General features: G+C 33.7%; 3 protein-coding genes across 5 annotated transcripts in view; all 3 read right to left on the bottom strand.

Annotated features, from left to right (window-relative positions):
- LOC134268319 (monocarboxylate transporter 13-like) overlaps positions 1-20,485 on the bottom strand; it is a 58,722-nt gene extending 38,237 nt beyond the window's left edge. Inside the window, exon 1 of the mRNA XM_062750563.1 lies at positions 20,342-20,485. The gene's annotated coding sequence lies outside the window, so the exon portion shown is untranslated. The remainder of the gene's footprint in view (positions 1-20,341) is intronic.
- On the bottom strand, positions 3,779-8,036 carry LOC134268309 (monocarboxylate transporter 14-like). The gene is made up of 4 exons (XM_062750553.1): positions 7,441-8,036; positions 6,753-6,896; positions 4,487-5,464; positions 3,779-4,212 (listed from the first exon to the last, which is right to left on the bottom strand). Exons 1-4 carry the CDS (start codon positions 7,631-7,633, stop codon positions 4,037-4,039), a joined length of 1,491 nt encoding a protein of 496 aa, XP_062606537.1. The 5' UTR covers positions 7,634-8,036; the 3' UTR covers positions 3,779-4,036.
- Positions 15,372-20,570, bottom strand: part of LOC134268323 (monocarboxylate transporter 9-like) — an 82,090-nt gene continuing 76,891 nt past the window's right edge. The window contains exons 1-4 of one of the 3 annotated variants that reach the window (XM_062750567.1): positions 20,113-20,319; positions 19,324-19,467; positions 17,763-18,674; positions 15,372-15,530 (exon numbers count right to left, since the gene is read on the bottom strand). In XM_062750567.1, coding sequence (XP_062606551.1) covers positions 18,259-18,674; positions 19,324-19,467; positions 20,113-20,290 — 738 coding nt within the window. In that variant the 5' untranslated portion in view covers positions 20,291-20,319 and the 3' untranslated portion in view covers positions 15,372-15,530; positions 17,763-18,258. Of the gene's footprint in view, positions 15,531-17,762; positions 18,675-19,323; positions 19,468-20,112; positions 20,320-20,570 lie in introns of those variants that run through there. The other 2 variants (XM_062750568.1, XR_009992337.1) reach the window with 2 other exon arrangements.

Here is a 20,570-nt window from a genome sequence, read left to right as displayed (position 1 = left end):
AGTGTAATATTTATTAGTAACACATGTATTCTAGTAGTCAAAGTTTAAGGGTAAGTTAGAAATAAGGTGCAATGAAAAGCAACTCACCTGCAAGGATAAAATATTTCTCAGTCAACAAATCATTGTATGCTGATATTGCATACCACATGTGATTGTGAAGCATCATAGAATATTATTAGAATCCATGGCAACTTGTTAAATTTTTATTTTTCCATATGGAGGATACCAAAATTAATACTCAAATTTGTATTTTGTAAGTGATTCTGGAAGGTCAGTATTATATTTGGGTTTGTCTGCGACCATAAACTTTAGTTGCTTACATACAGCAAGTCTTTGTCCAAAATGATTTTAATCAAAAGTAAGTGGTGCAAGCTAACGCATATAATTTATGTTCCCTTCTTAATGAAAAATAGACAAAAGAAAGACAAAAGACATTAAATGCTGATGGAATAGCGAAAAACCCGGACCCTTCAGTTTTTTGGCTTTAAAGTATTACTTAAATTAATACTGGAATTTAGAAGAAGTAAATCTGGAAGCGAGAAACAAAAACGGTACCATCGTTAATAGAAGGTTTCTACAATGCCTGAATCTGTTGCTTTGGTTTGTCTGTTCCAATTTTCTCAACAAATCATACGTCTAGTTCTGCTCTGATACCAACTGTATAATTTTAACTATTGTCTTTGAATACCATATTTTAATAGGAGGGATGCATATACTTCAGTGTCCCAAGGATGGGGGAGGCTTCTCAACCAGGAAACTAGATTCTGCATCTACTTTGATACCCACCATAGAGAAATTCCGATTTATTTTTAATTAGCTTACATTTACACTTTGCTGACAGTAGTCTAGCAATTCTTGGAAATGAATTAGTAAAACAGCAAAGTTATTTGACAAATTTGACGTTTCTTCAGCGATATAAGAACAAAAAAAAACACGAAATCTAAATCTGTTTATTCATTACAAATGCATCGATATGAATAAATATAAAAAAGATAAATAACATATGTATATGTATGTATATGTAAAATTGTCAAACGTACAAGTTTTGTTGTCGATGTAACAAGTAAACCATAGATATACCAGGTATAAGGTTGTCCTGACTCATAATAAAAATAAAAATCCCGCAAAATACGCATATTTAATCGGGAAAAAAGTTTCAATCTTGCATGACTGTGCCGTTTTCTACATGAAGCATCTCTAAGCTGTATTCCAATGTATGTATGCGAAAGCCTGACCACTTCTCTAAAGTTGATGAAAGCGAAAGACTGCCTTCTTCTCTAAAGAGAATAGGTGAAAGCCTGTCTACTTCTTTAAAGAAAATACTCCAAGATGCTTCCCTACTCATTTAAAGTACGTTTGTCATGAGGTTAATTAAGGGAAACTATATCTCGTTCGTGCCGACTCGTGCAAACTTGTTAATAAATCGTTTTAATCTAATACCTCATGTAAGAACATGTTTTCCAAACAGAGAAGAAAAATATTGCATTGTTATGATTATACAACCTTATAAAACGATTCATTAGGACTTTTACGAACAATCCCTCTCATTTCTTAATTATATGACTTTAGATGCAGAACTGTAGCTCTCCGAAAAAATATATTGTAACAGTTAGACCGGAGTTTATTGCTCCTTCTGTCTGTCAATATAATTTTGCGGAGAGCTACAGTTCTGCAGCTAATACGACTTACGATGGAGAAGTCATCCATTTTACTAAATATGAATTCGTATAATTTTGCTTTGGTTTTGGTTAACAGAAGTAAATTCATTACAAAACACACACATACACACACACACAAAATTAAAGCAAAAGCTCAAAGTACACAATAATCATATTAATGATGTGAGATTCTGAAGAAAAGGTGGGGACATATTTTTTCTATGCAAGCAAGAAATTAAATGCAATTTAAACACTTATCTATAACTTTAAATAAAATTTGATTAAAAAAAACATTCAGTGTAAAAATATCACACAATGTCAACGCCCATAACAACTTAACAAAATGCCTAAACTGAGTATACCGGTATTTAAAAAAAAGTACACTTGTACATAATGTACACCCAGAGATAACCATTTTAAGGTGCATCAACCCTTTAAAGAAAGATAACTCTAGCTAGGATATAAAAAAAAATATACATGTAGTATTCATAACGAGATAACCATTTTAAGGTTCATCAACCCTCTAAAGAAAGATAACTCTAACTTGGATATAAAAAAAAACATATACACGTAGTATTCATAACGAGATTTCCATTTTAAGGTTCATCAACCCTCTAAAGAAAGACAAGTTGATGTCCTTTAATCTAGGTTTAGTGAACATTCATGTAGGTTCTTTCACACTTTCTATTATGATTTGCCTACTATGGCTCATAGAACTTTAATAATAATAACGAATTTGTTATACGTTATCTCCGAATGGCTTACATAATTTATGCATATAAATTTGTCATTTAAAAAAGGGGGCTATATTGATACATGTAACCCATAATGGCAAGGACTTTACATCTGTTCTTGATATATACGGAAGAAATCTATAATTGAAAAAATATATCTGATGGAACACGTGTAGATATAATTCTGTAGTACGCAGATTTTTTTTTCAAAGCCCCCCTCTCCTTCCTCAGAGCTCCCGGGGGAAAACCGTTGCTACAGGGCTGTATCAAGCTGTATTTGAATTGCTGTAGGCCTATATCAAATTATTTTTGCGAGTCTCGATGCACAAAACAAATGCCGATGAAGGCAAGTTCTTCTTACTCTTTAAAATCTGCATGGAATCAATATTTATTTTATAAAAGTATATGTATAAGAAAGAACTTCGTATTCGCAAATTAATACGATATACAGATTTAAAAGCGAGATTTGCCAACCAACATGGACTATTCTTATTCGATTATGGCGAATCATTCTACGGGTAAGCTGTCCTAGGGGGTGAATTCTCCCAATCGCAGATTCTCGGGCCTTTCCGACTGGCGAAAGTTGTTTTTTCCGAACTCTGACGGACCCGAGATGATGCAGTTGCAAACTCTCCAGCATTCTCGCGCATGCGTAGCCTGACAAATGCCCATGGCATCCGGTTTAACCTCGCTTATATAAATACTGCGTGGACCTCAGGGTCCACGCAATAACTCTAAATAGGATATGAAAATGGACATGACATACACCACGAGATTTCCATTTTAAGGTACATCAACCATCTAAAGAAAGATAACTCTTCTAGGACAAATGTCTATCAACTGAGATCTGACAAACCCACATAAGCACCAAAAATTTTAAGGTTTCGTCAAAGGTCAACATGTTCAAAAATTAATTTTTACAATAGCCTCAAAACTATATGAGGTAATATGTTCTACGGTGCGACCGTTGGGGCGAGCGCAGTTATAAAAATTTACTTTCAAAAAACCTATACAAATTAGCTTTTACTTGCACTGCCTATCCTCAGTTCATTAAAAAAGAAGAAAAGAATTAAAAGAAATCACTTCCCAGGCATCGGGATCGAGATTCCGAACTTTTCGGAAGTTTCCGACAAAATCGGAAATACCCGAGCCGTTTCAGTGACGAAAGTATGACGTCAAATAAAAAGTCCTGTTGACTCGGAACGCAAACGATAGTTTTGTGGCATGGAAATTGCATTAAATCGTTGTTTTTAATTTTTTTTCAAATACGTTGTTGCTATGTTTTAGCCACCATGTTGCTATGCACCGCAAAGAATTATTGGGAGTTTGGAATTTTTTCAATGAGATAAAAATTTCTTGAACAATAATTTCAGTCCAATTTCCTGTCGTACACGTTAGTCTATTGAGCTCGCTACGCGCTCGCTATTAATCAATGATATATCTATAAACTGTAAACGTTTTGACTTTATACCAGACATAGTTTTGGAGCTATTGCAAAAATAATATTTTAGACATGTTGATCTTTGACGAAACCTTAAATCTAATCACAGGCACTTGTTTCGTTGACGGGGCACTCCCACAAGGTGTGTGGTAAAAATAAGTAGGGGTCTCCTGTATACGAAATAAGTGCCTTTTTATCTAACACTAAACGCAATTATCAGGAACGGTGACTTCTACAGAGAAATCACTGTCACTTTTTGTTTGGCCTTTGTATTTCTCGAACAAGGGAATGAATAACACCAGGAGTCCTCCCACTATAATGACGACAGCAGAAAAATAAAATGCGGTAGCTGGTGAATTCGTTGCTTCTCCAATCCAACCTATCAATATAAAAAAAAACAGATGTTAAAATTTTGGGGGAATTAATAGCAAATTTAATGGGAAAAAAACTACACTAGGACTCTATCAACTCGAATTGATTAGTAATTCGGTGTCAAATGAAGTTACATTTTAACTTAATTTTCCCGATACTTGAAGCTAGCTCTTTCCAAATATTCACATGGGTTAATCATACTTAGTATATGTATTAGTTTGTTATGACAGTAAACTGGTCTCTTTGTTTTGAAGTGCACCTTGGGAAGAACGTTAACATACCTCCTATTGGAGGACCGGCGACACAACCAATGCCATTGGCCAACATCAGGAACCCCATGGCGTCTCCTAAATACTGAATCCCCACTAAATCCGCCGTCACAGCGACCAGCTGTCCTAATAATAAACCCAACATCGTTCCCCATAAAATCCCTACAATCCCTAGTCCGAACATGGTGTGGGTGAATTCTAATGGCATGAACAGTCCTAAGATTCCTACAACTAAATTAACAAAAATAAACAGGTACATTCTATTTATCTTTGGTATATTTCCGATGACACCTCCCAGAAGACACCCGACGAAAGATCCGCCACAGATAAGTGAAACAAGAGTGGCTGCCTGTGTCTGAGAAAAGTTAACAGAAGTGAAATAGTCCGGACCTAAAATAACTGCAATAACTGCTCCAAAATTCCAAAGAATGCTATTGACAACAAAGATACAAAATGGCACATTACGACACAAAGTTAACAAAACCACTAGAATTGAATTAGAATTCGTATTTTCGTCGGAGGATTCGTTGGTGAGAAGATTTTCGTTTTCTAAATCATCCATCGCTATACCATTAGTTTCCCGTTTTTTCTGTATCTCGTTCATCTCGTGTCCTGTAGGTTTTACCGACTGCGGAGACGAATCGGAAGTGCTTGCCTCCATCAGAAGGCTTTCCCTCTCAATCTGACTAGAATCGTTTCTTTTAATCGCCTTCATTTCTATCGTTTTCTCTTTCGCCTTTTGTTGTCTTTGCACTGGAGATTCTCGAAGAAGAGCTGCGAAAATGAAAGTGTTCAAGTTGATCCCAGCCACTATCAGTAACGAACCTCTCCATCCGAACTCGTCAATGAGGTACTGGACAAGATTGGGGAAGACGACCCCCCCAAGTCCCGACCCTGATGTCGCCACCCCTGTCGCCAGGCTCCTGTGTTTGTCGTAGTACAGACCAGACATTGTGTAAGAGGGGACGTACAATAAACAGTAACCAATACCTGTAATAGACATAACATCTTTACATTAAGTCATTTTAAGTACTAGAGTTATCTCTCTTTTATGAATATATATTGCAGTGGTGCACTGTTTTCAACAGGGCACAAGATTTAAGGAATCTATTGTGATGACGTAATTTTTTTTATAACACATCGTCGCGCTTACGTAGGGTTTATTTTAGCTGATTATCCCCAATAATGTACATATAATACCTTCATTTAATACAGTATATAATATATATAACGCCAAAAGTCATGATGTTGTACATGTAGATCTCACTTGAAAACAATACCAAATTCAAACGACTATAAAAAGAAAACTTGAAAATATATCATTAAAAAATAAATTGTGTTATAATCCAAAAAGTCTAAACTATCACAGAATAAACTTTCATTTATTTTGGTAACAGGGCATATTTTGGCACTTCGTGGCTTTAGCTCTTTAACAACATGACGTCACATTAGGATAATTTACACACCACTACATTGCTCCCAATCGGAACTCCTCGGATGTTTCGCGAACTCAACAATAATTGTTGAGTTCGCAAAACACCCGAGGAGTTCCGATTGACATTGCTCCACAGCATGTCGCTGTGTATTAGTGCGACGGCATGTTTTGTATGAGGACTTATTGCAGCCTGGAGGACCGGGCTGCTATATACATATAAGTTTAAGTGTTGGAGTATGGGGATTGAAGTGGGAGAAGTTATTCATGATTAATGGTTTTCTAAACATTAAAAAGATTATAAATCAGAATGTTCTTTTGTTACGAGATATACAATTAATATATTTACTTCCATAAAGTGAATCTTTAATAAAAATGTTTAAGGTTTTCATATTTAATATATAAAGTTACTTATCATTTACTATCGAAAAAACGACAGGTCCTTTTTTTAGAACATCGAATTTTACTTATCGCACAAAAACGTACTTTACAAAGTCCGTGTTTTATATTCTTTAAAAAGTGAAATGCATTTTTGAATTTCCAAATGCAGGTGATGCATGTGTCTGATTTTCAATTCATATTTTATGCACTCAACATTTAGGTCTACTTGAGGAATTTATAAAGTTTAAAAGGGTATCGTTTTTGTTCGATTTTCATCCGTCTCCATCATTTAGACGCATGTCTTTTTCATGCATATCAAGCGGTTTGATGATCAAGACTCATTTCCATTGTTTACTTTATTTATTTCCCGGGCGACAATATTGATGGTTACATTAGTATTAAATGCTTTCTTGTTCATATATAGTTGCGTGAGCTGCTATAATTTTGCACATTGTGCATGTTCACCTGTCAGAATTCCGTAGAAAAAGAGGAGATAAATCATGTTCATTGTAAATGGTAGGGCAATAAGCCCAGTGCTGCTCAGTAGGGCCCCCAATAGACACACTTTGCGGTATGACATCATCCTCATCATAATACTGGCCAGAGGACCTAAAGTAGAGAAAAGATAAGTACAGCTTTTCTTGTGCATTGAATAAATTACAACAATTAGCGATTTCTGTATTTTTATTTAAATAAAAAAATAAATTATCGCAACTTGGTTGGCATAAAATAATTCAAAGTTTTAAAATACATTTTCTTTAATTTAGCTTTTAGCTCAGTTTTTAGCTTCTCTCTAGCGCAATTTCAAATAAACTTGGTTCAAAGGGATAGAGAGATAGAAACTTGTTCATATATGAAGAACCAAAATCTTTCTCTGACATGGGATAATATTAATGTAATATGAATGAAGTTAAAATCATCATCTATAATTATTGTTCTTTTAAAAAATTTATATTTCTACATGTATATATGAGGCCAAACATTTTTTAAAGATGAAAATCTATGCAAAAGGTATAAGACGGTCGACCATTGTAACCATGGCTGTCTTACATTGAAAAGAAACAAAATGCATTGAAGGAAAAAAAATGTTATACTGATATCTGTAAGTACACATCATTAACGATACTCAAAAAACATACAACAATCTAAATACCTGCACCCAGAAAAAGTCCTATGTTTATGGAACCGATGAGTGATATAAATGGCAAACTGACATCAAAATGACGTAGAAGTTCCACAATGTAGACTCCAAAGGAGAGAGCCACACCAAAGGCGATAAACTGTATCCAGAAAGCCGAGGCTATAATCATCAGTCCCCACGGGTTGTCCACCTTTCGACAAGCCATCTTCCTTAAACACTCCGGCCTGGATGCTCAGACTAAACAAGAAGAAAACAAGCATCCCAGTACATCACATTTATAAACTAAACGACATAAAAACAACCCACTCCCGTTTTAGGATCGTGCGGATGATGGAGGAAGTTCCGATCTTGTTTTTTCTGTTTAACATCCAAGGATCCGGAAATAAGGTGAGATTACGAACAACAAATTCACATGAATAAAAAATAGTAATTAGTACTTAATTGAAGTTAAGTAAGTGCAAATTGATTAATGCTGAATCTCAGGTATCCGGAGATTTTCACGATTAAGAATGTCCTTGCATTACAGTTTTGTTGACTTAGGTGACCCACGGCATGGGTCAAATGGTCACGTGATCATTAGATGCGTGGACTATAAAGGTAGACTTATCAGTAACTATAGTCAATAATTAAACAATTATTCAAGCAATGTCAATAACTCATTAAGCCTCTTGGTCAGTGCATTTTGCATGGATATCAGGTCGATGTGAATATTACTGCATCGGATATAAAAGGACGATCATTTGTAGTACTAGTACCAGAAATTAATTTTAATGTGGATGTAGTTTTGCTGATATGAGCACACATAGCTGCAACAATGTAGCCCTCTCCGATTTTTATATCTGACATTTTCTGAAGAGGGCTACAATCCACAGCATCTCCGTAATGGTGCAAAAATATTTTTTAAATACGGGGACTGCAGGCAGAATAAATTGTTTTTACACTCAACTTACTTCTAATAAGACGAAATTTTTTATTCACTGTCGACATCATAGCTCGTTAAACGCGAAAAAGCATGTAAAATAAATCTGTGTATTTACTTCTCGCTTACTCAGCAGCCATGACAGTTCACGCGTGACGTACTGAGACTTGTGCTTGAAATTTAGAATTACTCAATAAAGCAAATGTAGATTTTTATAAATAATTGTGATGAATAGTAATACTAAACATCGATAAATAAAAGTATTCCTAGTTTCCTTTTTTCGTAAACAGCGATATTAAGGCTTAAAATAAGGAAAATCAAAAGAAATCCGCTCCCTTTAGATCCTTAATCTCATTGGCTGTCCGAAAATAAAATCTGTCAAGGTCAGTAAACATGGCGGTTAAATTTAAGCTGTGATGTTCACATACACGAAAAATACTGATATATGGATTGTTCTGTACATTTTTGGATCGATTTATGTCTTTGATAACTACATTTTGGAAGTCCAGGTAAGACATATAAATAAAATAACCGTTTACTGACAATTTTGAGCCGAAATCCGTGCGGGAGCGAATCGCTCCCGCTTTGCACCATTACGGAGATCCTAAGGAGTTGTAGCCCTCTCCCAAAAAAAGGGGGGGGGGGAAGAGGGCTACATTATTGCAGATAAACACACAGAATTTGGTCTTTTAACAGTTTTAACAACATAATTAGACTTACATAATGCTATAATTAAAGTGTTTCCTTATGTTCAAATCGAAATTTGTATAACATTTCGTAAGAATCAGGAAATTATTATATATTAAATAGATGACAACGCCATTCATCAAAATCCAAAACAAAATGTTTTTATGTATATTTGGTTTCTGTTAAAATTGCATGCAAACTTTTATTGCAATCTTACATCAATTTATATCCTTTATTTTTCTAGCGATAAATCAATCTAATTGAATTTGGTGTAAGTAAAAAATGCTCCTTGTCAAACAACTATAAAAATTTAATAAACCAAATACTGAATTCAAGACAAATCCATTGAAACATGTTAGTATTTGGACTGCAAAATACTATGTTTAAAGCAATATACGGTGCATTTTACTTTTTTGAAAATTTTACTATGCTGAACATTACATATATATTATTACAACAGTAACTTGATCCGAAGGGTCGTATCACTTCGAGTTGACAGGCGCGGATCATCAGATCAAACGAGACGCGAAGCGTCGAGTTTTATCTGATGATCCGTGCCTGTCAACCAGACGTGATACGTCTCTTCGGATCAAGTTACTGTTACAATGATAAATTTATTATATTCCCCCTTATAACTGGCTTAATATTTAAGGAATGACTTTAATTCTTGGCCAAATTATTCGAATTAACCTGGTTGGGTCAGTTCATGCTTGCTTTATAATCTGCGAAGCGGATTATAAAAAGCGTAAACTGACCCAAACCATATTATACTCGATAATTTGGCCAAGAATTATAGTCATTCCTTATAATTTAATTTCAAAATAATTATTCAACTGGTGATGTAAAATTGTGTTGTTTTTATGAGTTCAAATTTACCGCGCAACAATACAACCGTAGTAACGGAAGTGATGGGAAGCGAGGGGAGGTAAAAACTGATACGATACATAGATCTAGCAGCCATGATGCATGAGCCATGATTACATGAGGTAAGATCGAGTAACTGTTTGAAATTAAAGGTACATTCATTAAATCTGGAATTTTCCATGAATCCCAAGGACTGGAAATGAGGGGATTGATGGATACAGATGATTATGCTGGTTGTCAAGGGGGTGTGTCCCCATACCAAACCAGATTATACAAAATGTTATGTGTTCCTTTTTGGAAATCAACCAATGAGAGGCAAGAATACAAGCAAAATTAAATTATATTAAAATAATTTAATTTTATTTGTATTCTCGCCTCTCATTGGTTGATTTCCAAAAAGGAACGCATAACATTTTGTATAATCTGGTTTGGTATGGGGACACACCCCCTTGACTACCAGCTTAATCATCATATCCATGCAATCCCCTCATTTCCAGTCCTCGGATTCCATGGAAAATTCCAGATTTAATAAATGTACCTTCAACTATAAACAATTACTCTTTCTTACCTCGTGTAAACAAACATCATGGCTGCTAGATCTATGTATCATTTATTACCTCCCCTCGCTTCAAATCACTTCCGTTACTACGGTTGTATTATTGCGCGGTAAATTTGAACTTATATAAAGCAACACAATTTTACATCAAAAGATGTTTAATCATTTTAAAATTAAATTATAAGGAATGACTTTAATTCTTGGCCATATTATCGAGTATAATCTGGTTTGGGTCAGTTTACGCTTTTTTATAATCCGCTTCGCGGATTATAAAGCGTAAACTGACCCAAACCAGATTATACTCGATAATATGGCCAAGAATTAGAGTCATTCCTTAAATAAACCTTTAGAGATAAATTGGATGATATTAATCCATTAAACAAAGCATAATAACAAGGAACTTTTTAACGCGCAAGAAAAATAACGTCATATTTCTGCGTACTACGTCATCAGTTTCAGAGAGTGGTGATATGGATTCAGAAAACAACATGTTGGTGATCCGGAAAATCGGATCACGACGTCACGTGATAGCGTAAATTCAACAGTAAAATTGGGTGATACACATTAGGTATATAATAAAATGTGTTATCATGATAAATTTGTATGTAACTTAAACCTTTGTGATCAATTAGACTAAAGGAAAGCAAGAAATATATATTATTATAACAGCAACTTGATCCGAAGGGTCGTATCACGTCGAGTTGACAGGCGCGGATCATCAGATCTAACGAGACGCGAAGCGTCGAGTTTGATCTGATGATCCGCGCCTGTCAACGAGACGTGATACGGCTCTTCGGATCAAGTTACTGTTATAATGATAAATTTATTATATACCCCCTGATAACTGGCTAAATATATTAAAATAAACCGTTAGAGATTAATTGTATAATATTAATCCATTAAACAAAGCATAAAAACAAGGGACTTTTTAACGCGCATGAAAAATAACGTCATATTTCTGCGTACTACGTCATCAGTTTCAGAGAGTGGTGATATGGATTCAGAAAACAACATGTTGGTGATCCGGAAAATCGGATCACGACGTCACGTGATAGCGTAAATTCAACAGTAAAATTGAGTGATACACTTTAGGTATATAATAAACGTTATTATTTTTCTGTCATCGAAATACATGTAGTAATTTACAATATTGCAACAAAAGTTGCAGCTCATTTTGCTTTAAGGGATAATGCAGAAAAAGTGGCGGATCCAGAAATCTAGAAAAGGTGGGGGTGGGGCGACCAGTTCGGGGTCAGGGTTGGGGTCCACTATCACAAAAAACCCATCGATTTATCATATCTTGTGTATTTTTTGGACACAAACGGGGGCACGGTACGTCCCTCTGTTCTCCTATAAATCCGCCAATGAGAAGGAACATGCACTTGTTCCACCTGTAAAGCACACATATTAATGACCCGTCTTTTCTATATCTCTTATCTATTACATGTAACCGGAATCCATAATACATGTATTATCATGATAATAGAGGACATATATTCCAGATTTGTGGATCAGACAGGTCGGTATATATCTGCTAATGTTAATTTTTTAATCTGGCAATATAAAGACAATTTGTCAAGCGTGAAGACGTCTTTTCGTCGAAAATGGCTGTGTTACCATAAGTAGGCTACTGAGTATTATATCAAATGCGACCGAATTATCCAGCAAGGTTGTTGATAAATAAGTACTTCAATACAGACGTCTTAATAACCTGGCAATAATTATTGTATATATAGGCCTAGATAATCGGATGTTTGTCGTTGTGATTTTAGCATCATGTTGACCAAAGAATTTGTGCTTTTGAATACGAGATATTCAGCTTTTTAGATCATGCTTTCTGACCTTATCCAGCCCCCTCCTACCCACAATGTTCAACAGAAATGAGGGTGAGGGTAGGTGTGTCCTATTGTTTTCACACAGTCAGTTGCGAGTTTCATTTACATCGAAATTAGTGTAATTTTTTAATAATGAATTATACATATTTATTTCTTTTTCTTGGGAATGGAAGGGATGTTTTTATAACTGTCTTTGACTTGTTAATGCTTTTATTTATTCATTTTAACATTATAATTTAATAAGTAAACAAGATAAAAAAAGTAGCAATACAACTTTTTTTCACTTAATTTATTTTATTGAAGCACTTTAACACAATATGCAGAAATGTTAAGGCACCCTAGAATTAAAAAAAAAATCACAACGTTAGATACTGCATAATCCTCCATTCAAACGAATTCACAGCAGGACAACCGTTCCTCAAAGAGTTAACACTATTTAAGAAAAATTCTGTTATTGAATGTTTTTCCATGTGGAGACTAGGTCGTCCTCTAGTTCCGCTAGATTCTGCTACTGGAAAAGCTGTCTCAAACTCCGGTTTATCTTCTTCCAAACATGTTAATTAGGGTTTTGATTAGAAGACAAGAGGGATTACCGAAAGTGACTCTCCCTTGCTAACAAAAGTTACATAATGTCTTATTACATGTATATCCCACTCCTCCAGTTTGACATTGTGGAGAGGGCACTTCCGGTTCCGATACCATTGATTTTTTTTGATAAACTCTAGAATGATTTTGTTGTGTTTGTTAGAAATCTAGCGATTTCTAATGATTAGAAGGAATAAGGGATGTTTTGTAGGTATTTCGGGCGATAATTATAAAGGTTTTAAGTAAAATAAAGTCATACAGTGAAAGGAAACAGAACTTTCGTTAACTACGACCAGTTTGGGCCATTTCAACTTCACTTTCACTTTGTTGTGGGAACATACATCGCAATTAAATCAATTTTTTTCTGTTTTTCTTAAAGATTACGAAAGACGAATAGGGCCACATAAAAAAAGATCTCGTAATATGGAGAAAAGATCTCGTTAGTACGAGATAATTATCTCGTTATTACGAGAAAAGATCTCGTTATTACGAGTTAAAGACGAATAGGGCCACATAAAAATATTTTTATCTCGTAATTACGAGAAAAGATCTCGTTATAACGAGAAAAGATCTCGTTATAACGAGTAAATTATCTCGTAATAACGAGAAAAGATCTAATTATTACGAGTTAATGATCTCGTTATTACGAGAAAAGATCTCGTAATAACGAGAAAAAATCTCGTTATAACGAGTTAATTTTCTCGTAATTACGAGAAAAGATCTCGTTATTACGAGTTAATTATCTCGTTATAACGAGAAAAGATCTCGTAATAACGAGAAAAGATCTCGTAATTACGAGTTAATTTTCTCGTTATAACGAGAAAAGATCTCTAATTACGAGTTAATTATCTCGTTATAACGAGAAAAGAGTTCGTACATGTATTGTCTTTATATGACGCCACGCCGCGTAAAAACACACAGTGTAATATCAAATTACACGAGTAATATCCATCGGATATAGCTACCCAAATTAAAAAAAATCTATGGCGTTTCATTGCATTTTTTTTCAGTTTTATTCTCATATATCGAGTAAACAAATCCTGAGTTGAAAATCGATAATACATACATTGTTTACCCCCCCCCCCCCCAAACAACAACAAACAAACAAGCAAACAAACAAAAACAAAACAGAAACATATGTTAACTAATAAATTCAATAAAAAATATTTACATTATTTGAAATAACACCTAATGTCTAGATATGATAAAAAATTAGCTTTTTAAAGAAATATCTCGTGTGTTAACCATAAATAAAAACTATAAGCTTGTGTATATGATTACTTTGTTTTGTTCTCGTAATTACGAGATCTTTTCTCGTTATAACGAGATAATTAACTCGTAATTTCGAGAATTTGGTTATAACGAGATCTTTTCTCGTTATAACGAGATCTTTTCTCGTAATAACGAGATCATTAACTCGTAATAACGAGATCATTAACTCGTAATAACGAGATAATTAACTCGTAATAACGAGATCTTTTCTCGTTATTACGAGATTTTTTCTCGTAATCAACTAGAGGTACTGTGAGCAATGAGCTCACTAAATAATACCCCCACCTCCCATATGATTATAATGGTAAAGTCCATGTTTTGCTGTGGCCGGGAAACCCATAATATGTGTCGGATCAAAAAGAAAAAATAGGAGGTGCACGATGGGCAATTTGTAATAAAGATTCTGTGAAAGTTTCATTAAATTTCACTCAGTGATATAAGAGGAGCTGCGGATAAGAGATGCATGCATATGGGTGTACCCCAAAGCGTAACAAACAGACGGACGGACGGACATACCGATTACAGTATACCCCCCCCACTTGTCAAGCGGGGGGTATAATGATATACTAAGTATATGTAACACTTACCTATGATTGCATAATTTTGCCAATCCAGCTGAAAATCCACGATGATTTAATCCTGAAAAATGATCCGAAGAAGCACCTCCAAATCCTATTTATAAAGGTTTTTGACAAAAGATATATTTTTTTTAAAGTCATATTTTCATTTACCCTTTTATGCTCTGATTGCTTTGAATAAGCTATGATTACTTGGTTTTGTTGTTTTAAATATCTGACATTTTTTTGAGAATGGAAAGAATACCAGAATAGTTAAGATAATTAACTCGTAATAACGAAATCTTTTCTCGTAATTAAGAAATCTTTTCTCGTAATTACGAGATCTTTTCTCGTTATAACGAGATAATTAACTAGTAATTTCGAGATGATTAACTCGTAATAACGAGATCTTTTCTCGTAATAACGAGATAATTAACTCGTAATAACGAGATCTTTTCTCGTAATTACGAGATAAAAATATTTTTTCATGTGGCCCTATTCGTCTTTCGTACAAGATGGAGAATACATGGAAGTAAAAAATATGAAGAATACACCCGAAAAACATATGAAACTCGAACTTCATGCTTTAAAAAAAAAAAAAAACAAAAGACACTGATGCAGTCCACAAAACCTTTCATAAGATAGTTAGAGAAGGTTTTTTTTTGTATTTTATTTCTATTTCTCGGTTACTGATAACTCATATGTATTGGACCGCCGGAAACAGTCTCTCACAGGAACAACCATCAAAACGAGTCCACTGAGCAGAGTAGCCGCCCCTGCCAGGTAATACGCCATGTCGTAGAAACCTGTTGTTTGTACAAGGTAACCTTAAAGCCGCTTGGTCCGATTCTAATCGCTAAAAAAGATATTCGTTTTTCTTCTTGAAAAATAATTGTCCATAAATTATTTCAACTTTTGTCAAATTATATCCCCAAAGTCTTTTTCTTTTTAAAGATATCAAAATTCAAAAGTTAAAAAATAATTATTGTTAGGTCACACAAAAAATAATCGTTTGTTTACATTGCGTGAAATCACCTTCGAAAAATTAAATTTATCGCTTACATGTATAACTCATGAAGAACAAACCCGAGCATTTTTCCACAACAAAGTGTAAACGGGCATTATTCTAGCCCTCGTTACTAAACTCCCTTTTTAAAAAATCTTTTAAAATATCTGATTTTCCTTTATTCTGTAAATATGCATATTAAGGTTATCCGATCCTCGGGTTCTGAAAAGCAGGCATTGAGTTATTGAAAATGCTCACAAAGATGTCTCTAAATTCTCCATTTAAATGTATTTACCCACGGTGTTTCTTTTAACTTCATCTTTAAATTTAATCATATCATATAGGGAAAATTAGTAAATCTCAAATATTTTTTTCAGGAAATGCGATTTGAACTACCAAATGCATATTTTTTAATTGATAATTGATCAAGAAATACATTTTAGGAATGAAAATCATAGGTATCCAGGCTTTTAAAGAAAATTGCATGAATTTTACACTTATTTGGTACTTTACTTTCTCCTACTTACCCCCATTGTTTCATAATGCAAAGTGTATGAAATGTTTCCTTTCAAAGAAAACACCGTAAATCACTTCTTATTTCAAATCATGCTTATAAACATTGGTTACTAAGGCTAATTAAAAGAAATCAGATTTTTTAAAAAAATAAGCAAGTTTTACTTAATTTTATTAGGTACAAATGTCAACTTTTTAAATACCGTTTGTTAAAAGTTTAAAGAATATTTAGTCATACGTAGAGGCATAAAATGAAAATTGTTGCATGAAAAAAATTCAATTTCAAGCTTTATTTGAAGACTTTTTGAATTTAATTATAAATTAAAGAGTTATTCTTCCTGGCTGAGGATCGTATATCCTTAATATAAAAATTACTATGGATTTTATTTAGTTAATTTCTTAATTTTTAAAAGATATATCATGAGTTGACTTAGGATTCTACTAATGGAAAAAAATACTCGGGTTTGAAATTCTCTTCATATTTAGATATAACCGATAAAAGTATTTTTTTCAAAGATGACTTCAAAACATATCTTATTTTCCCGTCAGGAACTGCTGTTTGTCAACAAGGTTTTTGGTCTATGTTTTCCATATAAGGATTGTTGTAATAAACTATTAAATCAATCTTATAATTAATTTTTAAATATAATCTATGTAATGACATACTTTTATTGTTTAAGATAATATGTGCCTGTTTCGGATGAAGCGGCTTTAAACAATCAGTAAGATGAATTAGTTGTGTATCTATTTCATAGTTTAAAATCAGGCTTGTTTACCCATGGGGGTAATTGTAATGATAATTAAATGTCCATTAATTTACATCGCAGGCACTTGTTTCGGTAATAAAATTTTAACCCATAGTAGAATACTTTGGGTTAAAAGATTTATTACCGAAACAAGTGCCTGTTCACTGCATGTATAAACTAGTTCTATGTCAAGTGCCAAACTACTATTTTAAAATGGTTTATGATAGGGTCTAGTTCTTTTTCCAGAATCGCAAGCCATATATATTTTATTTTCATTTACGTAATAAATCTCAAAGCTTTTTAGTTTGTTGCCATGTTTCTATATAGCCAATACCAACAACAGTGATCTTGTATCATTTTAGAATAACAGAAGTGGATTATAATCCCTTTTGATTATTTTATGTGATGTATATGTAATATATATGTATTTGCATTCCTCGATGTAACATCATAAATAAAAAATTATCTAAAACTAGAAATAAAGAAAAGGTAAATAAAATTGAGATTATTTTGTTTTTCTTCTGTTATTCATTTATCTAAAGTAGTATCTATGGAAATGAAATGCGTACATCGATTTAAATTCAACTCAAGTATTTATTGCAATCATACTTGTATTATAGTACTTTCAGAATCTCCACAAATACTGTTGAAGCAAAGATTATTTTCGCCATTCGGAATAATTGCAAACTTTAACACGGATGTGCTTCCTAAAATTACGACTGGTCATGTCTCATGCTAGATCAGAAAACTAAACTTGCTGAATTATTCACAGAGAAGATACTAAGTACACGTACCTCCTAAAGGTGGTCCAATAAAATTCCCCACTCCACCGGTTAGAGTCAGATATCCCATACCTTCTCCGATCAGCTCACTTCCAACAAAATCAGACACAAGGATTACCAATAAACCAAGAGTTACCCCAAAACTCAGTCCGTACAAAGAATTGATACAGGCGAATGCTTCTATTGTGTGAAAAAGCGGTACTGTAAAAGCGAGGAGACAAAAGCCCGACACAAAATTTGTGACTAGGAACAAAAGACATCTGTTGATATTCCGAAGATTTCCCATAATTCCACCAATTACACAACCTATGGTCGTTGTGCCTTGCCAAATGGATAGCAGTGATGCTGCTTGGGTTACACCAAGACCAACTTTTGTATAATAATCTGGTCCAAGAAGTATGTGCACAGAAGCAGCAAAATTCCACAAAAGGTTATTTATTATGTAAAGAACATATGGCAAGTTTGTCATTAGTTTCATCACTCTTGACTTTTCCTCCGGTGGTTTCTTTCATTGTTTTGTATTTTTCTTAGTAACACTATGATCTGAAGAATTGTACTCTGATGTCCCATTTTGATAATTCATGTCTCCATCTCTTTCTGCAATTGTATAAATTGTTTTTGTGCTATCAGTGAGATCATTGGCATTGTCAATATTCTTCGATCTTAATTTTTTCCATGATCTTTGAATCGGAGATACCCTCATTAGACCAGAGAGGAGCACGGTTTGTAAATTCACTGCTGCGAGAATATAAAATGAACCTCTCCATCCGAACATCTCAATCAGAAATTCAATCAAGTGTGGAAACACTACGCCACCAAGCGAGGAACCAGAAGTAACGATCCCTGTAACCAGCCCTCTATTTTTGTCAAACCAGAGACCAGACATAGTGTGAGAAGGAAGGTAGAGTAAACAGAAACCAATGCCTGAATAAATGTATAAAACATCGAAATCAAATATGAGTAAGACGGCCACAATTTATTTTACTTAGGTTAGAAATTAGAAAAAATTTCAATGGAGTGTCATGTCGTAAATTTTGAATTTTGAATTTACCGGGTGGCAGTAAATACAAAATATACAACATGACAACTAATTTTGTATTTACTGTCACCCGGTAAATTCAAAATTTACAACATGACAGGAGGAAAAATATTTTATTAATATCAGTAGCAAAGGCTTTTTTACATTGAATGAAGTAAATGTGATTTTATGGAATAAATTGTGAGTAGCATGACTATAGTCGGCAGTATTTCGACATTTTTTAAAAGCAAAAAAAATTATCACCATCTTCCCAGTTGTTATAAACATTTTATGAATCAAATTGTGTGGACTTACTTCCAGATCATAATAAAATTTCCTATTCTTTCATATGGCTATCTTGCTTATTTTTATCGTCTTTCTGCTTTTTTTGTTTATGAAATTAATTGGACATTTGTATTTATTTATGCACGACAGATGTAAATGCAACAATGATGTACTTTATTTAGTTGATGCATAACAATATCTGATAACAATAAATAATGATATGATTATATGATGGGCATAAACAAAAGATACCTGTATATTAAAACTTACCAGTTATAACTCCAAAGAAAGCGATCATGTATGGAATATTTGGAGTAAACGGTAAAACAGAGAGACCAACACTACTCATAATGGCGCCCAGTAAACAGACCTTTCTGTAGGACATCTTCCGCATTAGAAAACTGGCAAATGGACCTTAAAGTAAGTAGTATTTTCATGTATAAGTAATTTATACAAAACATGTATACTATTAACTATCTGCAGATCTGTAGCTCTCGAGAATACTACGAGAGTACTTCATAGAGAAGAGAAGAATTTTTTGAAATCTTCCATTTTTTGCAATTGACGTAAGAGTTTGGAAGAATTAATCAAGAACCGAACGCACTTTTTTGTGCGCAATAAATATACAGCTTTTTCAATGGGTAGCTCTGTAGCTCTCCGGTCTATCAATATATATTTTTTCGGAGAGCTACAGATCTGCAGCTAACTATGAACAGTTAATTGAGAGATTAAAGCTTAATATGTAATGTACGGTAAAACAAAGATTGCACGAAAAGATAAAAGGCTGCAGCTGCATGTTATCAAAATTTTCATTTTTTGAATTGAAAGTGAAAACCCGTTTTTTTTTTCGGTTTTTTTTTTGCAAGGCAAAATTGTAATTTTTCAAAAGTTACAACCTCCGACCTATATGACAGTTTCAATGGATATTCAACTTCTACATGTGCATTTGTATTGATACATATATGACATATAAAATAATGCATAGTGTGTTTAATAAAAGAACAACAACATGAATATAAAATATAACATAGTTAATTTACATATTCCAAACATACAGACCTAAGCCCAACTGAAATCCAATATGTATTGAACCGACAGAAGAAATGATTGATAAGCCCGAATCAAACTCATTTTGCAGTTCTATTACATAGATACCAAAAGAAAAACAGATTCCGAACGTAATGAACTGAATGAGAAATGCTGCGACGGCTATCACTATTCCCCATGGGTTCTCCATCTTAAGTCAATGTACCTTAAACTAAAAAATAATGATTTTGGAGTCTTAAACTTTTATCAAAAGCTAAAGTGGTTATTCAAATGGTGTTGACCAAAAGGTCTCTCGAAGGTCTTCTCGGTGTTCTAAATTACATGATCCCGACAAAAGTGATGAAATATAAGTTTAAAGTTGAAATTACATTATTATTGAACTTTCACGGGGTAACCCAGTATCAACCTTTAAACCTGAAACGCCCCTAAACTGTAAATTTCAATACTTGTTCGTGATACTGCATATACTT

The sequence above is a fragment of the Saccostrea cucullata genome, unplaced genomic scaffold, assembly GCF_032062105.1.
Source record: "Saccostrea cucullata isolate Sc308-1 unplaced genomic scaffold, CSIRO_AGI_Scuc_v1 ctg2000, whole genome shotgun sequence".
Classification (NCBI taxonomy): Eukaryota; Metazoa; Mollusca; class Bivalvia; order Ostreida; family Ostreidae; genus Saccostrea; species Saccostrea cuccullata.
The sequence above is the reverse complement of the archived record's forward strand: the minus strand, read 5'-3'. Positions and strand labels throughout refer to the sequence as shown.